General features: G+C 42.8%; 1 protein-coding gene across 1 annotated transcript; it reads right to left on the minus strand.

Annotated features, from left to right (window-relative positions):
* Positions 1 to 3,000: 3,000 nt before the first annotated feature.
* Positions 3,001 to 7,764, minus strand: LOC128884900 (homeobox protein E60). Its single transcript, XM_054138575.1, has 3 exons — positions 7,656 to 7,764; positions 7,497 to 7,565; positions 3,001 to 6,902 (listed from the first exon to the last, which is right to left on the minus strand). The coding sequence occupies exons 1-3, from the start codon at positions 7,762 to 7,764 to the stop codon at positions 6,550 to 6,552; spliced, it is 531 nt and encodes a 176-aa protein (XP_053994550.1). The 3' UTR covers positions 3,001 to 6,549.
* Positions 7,765 to 8,267: the final 503 nt, after the last annotated feature.

The raw sequence follows: 8,267 nt of genomic DNA on the forward strand, positions 1-8,267 counted from the left end.
ATCAGGCGAGTAGGGTGAATGATCCAAGGTAACAATGCCAATTCCAATGAAAGGAATACATTATATGAATATTTCGGAGATTCAGGCCGCTGTAACCGCCGTACTAAAAGGGCTACCAAAACAGGAGCTGCAAAGGTCCTTCGAAATGTTAATTACGTGGTCTACACGTTGTAATGGCGCAGATGGAGATTATTTTGAGTAAATAAACGTGTGTGTACAAACTTTACTTGTACTTTTTTCTTTTTATAGGAAAAGTTCGGTTTCTTTTTAGACAGACCGTATAGGTACTATTAGACTCTTGGTGGCGAGTGTTTGATCGATTACGCGCAGTTTTGCTACAAAGACTCTGTCGTCATTAGCATATTACAAAGGAATACTCTTTCATCGCGTCAGAAAGGCCAGAGCGCAACAGCATAACTGGAAATTGGTTTCCAATGTCTCACCAGTCTCCTCCATAGTAATGGGGTCCGTTTGTACACCGTGAAACGGAAACGGTCCTCTTGACCCGCATCCATCACGGTTGGCGTCATCGACGTTTCAATCGATGACCTCGGGGACCATGTATCTCCGTTCAGTATCTGCCCCCGGCCGTTTCATCGACTTTTCCACGGTGGACATCCGTTGGAATGGATCACGAGGCGTTGTCTGTTCGAGACGGATGCATAATTCCATCGCTCGCACGCGGATAGCGCTGTCGCGTCACCGTAAGCGCGCGGGTTCTTCAGGAATGTCGAACGGTTCGGTCACAGGGTTAATGCCTGGGGCCTGGCCACCTCGCGTGCCTCAGGCTTTCCTCTCCGGTTGTATCTCATTTGTAAAGATTCCGGGACAAAGGAGCCAAGGCGGAATCGTCTTTATGGATCTGCGGCCGCGCTTGACCCGAGGTGGGGCCCCCCTTTGGCTGCTGGACAGACAGAAGCGCGAGTCTGTCAAGTGGCGTGATTCTAATCTGACAGGGACGTATCGGCTGGTGGGGGCCCTTCTCTTTGGGCTCGTGCAATCGGGAATAAGCTCGGAGACCGAGCATTTACGATGCATCGAACGACGACCATTTCCATGAGTTTCGAGCAACGAATCGCATTAGCGCCGTCGATCGAGCTGCTCGATCTTTCCTCGGATTTTCGTGTCTGACACTGTCATTGGTCGTGGACGTTAGGTAGCCTCGGTTCATTTACATTTGGCGGAGGTTCTTAAACCTTTGGCGCGTTTTCAGGTCGGTTTGGAATTTTTAGATCAGTGGGATACGCGTTTTAGATATTTTTAGACCGTAGTTGTTGGTAAGTGAAGACTAGGAAATGAGTTGTGGAGTGAAGTACGGAGAATGGTTCTATTCGGGTGGGGACTTGATTTATCGAGTTCACCGGAAGCAATGGCGGACAGTGCACCGAGGTGGTATCTAGAGTGTACAGTGAGTTAGCGTTTGTATTTCCTAGGACAAAATGTTATGGGATCCTTGTTTAGATTATTTGTACAACTAGTGGAGCAGGTGTACTATTAGAGACCTGTCGGGCTGAGATCTCCTAATTGATGTGCTACTGTATTTATTTTACGACTTCCAGTCGCGGGTTTAATTACAACCTTTGTGCGAATGCTTATTATAGCTGGCCTTTCTATCCCTCCTCGATCCCGTACAAGGTTTGACATTGTTCGCGCTGATCACCACCGTGTCTCATATGGGCGATTTAATTGCTTAAATTGTTAAGAATTATTGCCAACGGGTAATTATCATTTAGTCGGTTGCGTTTCTTGTTCGATTGGCGAGCTAAGTGTTCTGTCACTTTGGGTATCGCGTAAAAACTTGTTGATCGTTTTGTCAATCATTTACTTCATTTAATTTTACTTCCAAACGTGGATATCGTATGATCTGAAATCTGATAAGTAAATTAAATTGAGTAGTAATAACAAGGTGATCAAATGGTGGAAGTGTAAATAAAAAATGTACTGTAGTTCAACAAATCAGGGAAAAGTCAAGTCGGTGTACTAGAACGTTCGTTACATACTTGTCCTCAACTGACTGCACATATTTTATTATTTGAGCCGTTCACTGCACAAATCGATTAACTCCAATTTTCGAAAAATCTTAAATGTAAGTATCAAAGCACTTAGTATAGTCAACATTTTATACTTATAATAACTTTTCTGAATAATAAAAACCAACACCAACGACAAAATTTCGTTGGGCATTGAAAAATAAATAATTTATTTCAGAATTATTTATTTTTTGTTTTATGGAGTTAATCGATTTGTGCAATGAACATTCATTTATGAATAAATAATAGATGTATCGTGCATACATTGCAACAGCAGGTCCAATTATTTAAAAGAGTACCAGATTCCCTTCGTCGACCGAGTTAAAAAAGGAGCTTCGCGAATAGGACTAGAAAGCCTTCGATTAACTCGGTCGTTGAAATCGCTACCGAATAAAACAAGCTGTTTCGTTAATCAATTGGGAATATCGGGCGCCGAGATCGCTGGTATACCTGATTCGCGAGGCTTCTTCGTCTTGTTTCAACAAGCCCCGTGAAATATCGTGGGACCGTTCAGGTATCGACGAACACGACGGACTTCCGTCCGTCCCTCAACAGAAGTTCTTGTAAAAAATAATTGTCCCTGATTATTCATTGCGACGGGCGCGTCCCAACGACGTCGCTTGTACGCTAATGTCGTCTATTACTTACCCAGCCGCGACCCTCGGAAATCCTGGACGATCTTCGACCAGCATTCCCTCTCGTCGAAAAGGAAAAATCGGGGAACACGGGGATCCGATGAAATTATTTATCACCCACGTCGACGAGCTTTATCTCGGATCTTTTCGTTCTCGATCTCGCCCACGACTCGAAGGACCTTTTCAAGTTTCTTTGCTCAAGATCTCCGGAGTCCAACTTTTCTCGTGACACATACTTTTGGAGCGGAGGAAAAGTCTTTTAATGCAGGAAGTAAAGTAAATAACGTAACGTAAATCTCTGTATTTCTAATTGCTTTAATTTTTCATGGCTGAGGTCTTCTCCAAGGAATTACATACTTTTCTTTCATTTATCATTTTATACAATGTTTCTTTAAACAATTTTCCTAAGGTTTCAAGTTACAAAGTTCTCTGACCTCTGTGTGGTGCACTTGGACAGGGTAGAACTTTTCCGAGCCCTCAAATATCGGCTCCAAAACGTTAAGGACTTAATTTCAAGATCTTAACGCGTCGAAAAATGTAAATATTAAAAAAGGTCGATTGTTCAACGAACCAGATCCATGCAGGAATCGCGTTAACGGTCACCACTTACCGCGCAGCACACGCACCGCGTTTACTGTATAACGTAGGCGTGGCTCGTTTGATATCAACGATGGCCACCTTTCGACTGTAAATCAATCGATATCACGGCTGCGGGAGGGGCTTTTCATGGGGTTTGCACGAGCCTGAAATACGGTGTCGGGGGTGGAAGCATGCGCCAAATGCTGAATGCGAATCGACCCGCCCCGAACCTTTTATCCCGACACCGATCGTCTCCTGGTCGTCTTTCTCTCTTGCCTTCCACGCGCCTGTTACGCGTCGTCGATGCGTTTCGATAAACATCTGGCTCGATTGATTTCGTTGGCCGCGTTAATTGCCTCTAGCTTTCACCAGGCGCGTCGGCGACTCGATTTCGTTTTCTCATTTCAAAGTGGGGTACGGAGGAATGGAGCTGAACGGATGCAACTCTGGGGGTAAGCTTGTTTTCGATGCGAATAAGGGAGAATACGAGATAAATTTTAAACAGGATTAGCCTTCCTAGAATTAATATCATAAAATAATGTTTCTATAGAACAACATCGAAGGGCACAAATACTGTACAACGGTAATCTAAAATTACAAACTCTGGTGGGAAGATATGGCCAGGTTCGAACATCGAAATACACGGATGTCCCCGAAAAGGGAAAAATGGTATCGTGTTCGCCGCCAGCGAACAGGACGTTAATTACCCGGATGATTCGGTTCCCCAGTGTCGGCGTAATTATTTAATCGGGTTTCTATCTGTCGACGGTGTCGTCGTCGGTGCGTTTGGGAACGAATCGTGCGGACCAAAGGAACGGGTAGGATCGGTTCGAATATAAAACAAGTCGTGATACGTGGCTCGCGATAGTGGGAATATTTAATTCGTTTTTTTTTTTTTAAATAATCCTTACAAGGTATAAGTACTCGATATCGTATCGAGCGTTCCGCATAGCATAGGTAAATAAATAACTGAATTACTTTTAAACAGTCTATCGAGACGACGTTCTCGCTAAGTTGCGCTTTATTTACACGACGGTTTTATCAATTTCGTGCGTACCTATACACAGGTACGTCTTTTCTATTTACTTCTCTCCATATATCTTTATATATATATATATATAAATTCTATTGCACATCGCAATTGTACGATATCTTACATTTTTACAATAAATTAACGGAATAAAACTAGCTTCACATCCTCTCCCTCACACGTTCTTCGTAAAACTCTCTCATCTCTGCTCTAAATACTGGTTCGTTCAGAGAATGACGATGACTGTTTTCGACCTGACGTCCATCGAGATAACTGTACAAATGGCACTGTACAACCCGTTCCGATACGCTCGTCGAAATTGTTCTTTCTTCTTCCTCCCCCTCCTCCCTCCCTCTTCCCCTCCCCTCGTCTTCGTTTAAATATCGAATTATGAATTGCTAGGAACGTGCGTGCTAAGTCTTTTGAGGAATAACGATGATGTCTATCATTCGCCGCGAATCTTGACTCCGGTAACTCACGAGTTTTCCACTTGCTATTCGTCGACGCGCGCGAGTCAGGTCGGGCTCGATTATCGAACAGGAAGCTCTAACAACAACGAATATCGTCGGAATTCGTTCGAGGTTCGTCCACGATCGCGACAACGTCGATTCGCCGCTCAAGGCCACGTAGAAGTCATCCCCACTACACCATTTGGTTCCCCACCTCTCGGTACTGCGTGCGCAAAGTCACGATGGGGGAGTGGCCTTGGCGGTCGAGTGACTTTAAGGACGCAGTCTGGCAATTTCAGATCAAAAATTTAATAAGGAGCAACTAAAACAGCGAAATATACAGTCAGTCCATAAATATTCGTAGCCTCTGCGTTTATTGAAGGAATTTGTCTGATAGTTTCGATGTTTCCAAATAAATTTTTCATTATATACATATATATATATGAGTGTAAAGTTTATTCATGTACATACAGTGGGTGTAGAAGGTATTCGTACACTGATCAATATCTAAAAAATCTATGTAAAATTGTAATTTATTAACTTATTTTTGATAAACAATGACATTCTATATATTCTTGGAAATCTCTAGAATAGATAGAGTACAACAAAAAATAGCTATTTATGTAAGGTGCGAAATTAACAAGAAAAAAACAATTAATCGATAGAAAAATTGAAGCAATAATTATTCACACAACTGTTTAATTTTTAAAACTTGATTAAAAAAAAAACGAAATTTACATTAATTTATAAGTATATAATACTTCCTTCGTGGGATTTCCTTTTGATTTCATAATTATTGTAACTTTTCTAAGGATTAAATTAACTAAATTATTAGTTATTCCAAGTGGGATCTTCTTCAATTTCTCTATTAGAGCCATTTTTTAAAAGTACAATACTTTACTGGAAATTTAATGTTTTCTAATTCGTACGGAGTAATAAACTAATGTGTTTTTACAAATTCTACTGTAAATGGTTCGTCATAAGAATCGTAGAAATACTTATTACTTCTATACTTTTACCCACTTTTCGCATTATTTTGTTAATTTCACAAATTATATTAACTAGTAAATGTTGTTTGGACTATTTCCGAGAGATTTCCGAGAATATGTAAAATATCATTGATTATAAAAAAAGAAGTTAAGAAACTACAATTTCATACGAAAGTTTTTTGGGAAATTGATCGGTGTATGAATACATTCTACACCCACTGTATTTATAACGAAACATTTATTTGAAAAGATCGAACCTATCATTTAATTTAGACAGACTTTTTTAATAATCACAGACAGTACGAATATTTACGAGACTGGCTGTATCTCGGTAATCTAAGTAAAAAGGAGTACTTGTCTACTAATTTTTATTTTCATTCAGATCCTGCTTGTATTAAAAGAGAAACTGACAAAGAAACCATAAATTTCGATCGAAAATACCAGAATGACCCCCGGATCCGACCGTAGTCAGTGGCACTAGTATCCTTAACGAAATAAATACCCCAGTCTACCGTACGAAAAGTAAACACGATGACTCGTCGAAACTTGCTTCGAAATGACGAAAAACGTTTGATCTTTGGATTGTGTATCGCCGTGACTTTTCGTGGAATGTAAAGGAGGAACGCTGTATATTCGCACACTTACAGGACATTGTTAGTATCCTCGTCGCGACCATCGAGCGGAATGTCATCCCAAGGAGAACGTCCTTGGTCGACTATCGAGACACTTCGTTCCTCCTTTTCCCTACCGATGGGAGACTCGAAACGGCGTTCGTTCCACGTTCGTGGTCTCACGGATCGTTGACGGATCTAAGCCGAAGGGCCGATCTTATCGTCATCATTTCGCTTGAAGTTCGGCGGCCTGCTTCTCTTCCTCCTTGGTCAGGGGTACCGTCGAATGATTGTAGAGGCCCTCGGCCATCAGCTGTAGCTGCAGGGGATTCTTCTGGCCGCTGGCCTTCTTGATCTTCGCCCTCTTGTTCTGGAACCAGATCTTGATCTGCGCCTCGTTCAATCCTAGGTCCCTCGAGAGCTGTTGCCTCCTTTTCTCGGTGAGGTATCGGTTCTCCGCGAACTCCCTCTTCAGCCTCGCTAGCTGCTCCCCGCTGAACGCCGTCCTCGGTCTCTTCTCCTCGGGGGTGCCCGTGGTGCCGCGGCTGTCCGACCTCTTCACCCTTCTCGTTCGTGGACCTGAAACACGGGAGGATCCTAACGTTAGCTGCTATCTGCCGATATGTTCGACGGAACGTAAGACTAGCGAAGTACCATTGTCCTTGGGAGGTCTGGGTTCAAGTTACACAAGTCGAATGATCAAGGGGTTCCCACTCGTTTTAATATTCCGAGGGGTGAAGTTGTAAGACAGTTTCACAGCGACTTGATATACTCAACTAGGGAAGGATGATGTTATTTATTGGGTATTTAGGACTTGAGAGTGTGCAGCGATTCTTATATACATGGATTCATCAGTGATTACTTTGATTGCTACTCGATCTACAATTAACACGATCCGCGCTATGTGTATCACCGGTGGTACACGACGAACTTGGTCATCAGGTCACGAAACATATATTTTATGACAAATTTAATTCTGTAAAATATATTTTCACTAAAAGAACGAAGAATGAGTGATACAGCAAGTGATAACTGCTCTAAACAAGTTAACTACTTATGGATTGACGACGTAATGAAATATTGTGTGGTAATATATCAATCTTTAATCAAAACATCAAATGGCCTGAACGAAAAGTCGGGCGAAAACGGCTTGACACGAAACGTGTTACATACACCTTGCCCAACACCGATGCACGGAGATCTCGTTTGAAGCAACAGAATTGTTCCACTGATAGCCTGACACTCATATGTCCTTAAATGTCCCTGATCTCCAATAAATACTCAACAGTATTTAATCGGGATTCCCGATCAAGAACCATCGATAAACTTCACCATCCACGAACACAGGACGTGTAGGTATCTCATTAAACAGCTTCAGGCACGTTTCAACGAGTACACATGCTTTCCGACTCCAAATGGCGAACTGATCCTCCCAACGCATCCCTAAACCGTCGACGCAAACCTAACACAGAGGACGGTACATAAACCTAGCTGAAGATTAGCCTTACGTAACGATTCATAATGCTCTTCCGTGGCCCCGCGGAGGATACTGATTCAACAAGTTTACGCGCCGATAAATCTGTGAAATTAACGAACCGCGGGCACAGTGACAAGCTTTACGACAACTTTTATTGTCTAGCCGGCCTTAAGCGTTGCTTCCACGGCCGTTCCCGCGCGCGGACTAGTGGACTTTCCTCCAAGGGAAGGGAGTCGACGATTGGGAGGAGTCGACTGCCCAGGGATCTTCCTCGGGACGAAATAAACGTCTCGCGAGGACGAAGGATGGTCGAGAGTCCTTCCCGCGTTTATCGTTCCGCGAGGCTGCCAGGAGTCCTTCGGACGAGTTAATCGTAAATCAAACGCGTTATTGCTGCTGGTCTCAACCGTTGGAAATCGTTGCTCGGACGAGGAAACTTTGAGAAAAGTGGAGGAGATCGTTATATA

This window comes from Hylaeus volcanicus, chromosome 1, assembly GCF_026283585.1.
Source record: "Hylaeus volcanicus isolate JK05 chromosome 1, UHH_iyHylVolc1.0_haploid, whole genome shotgun sequence".
Classification (NCBI taxonomy): Eukaryota; Metazoa; Arthropoda; class Insecta; order Hymenoptera; family Colletidae; genus Hylaeus; species Hylaeus volcanicus.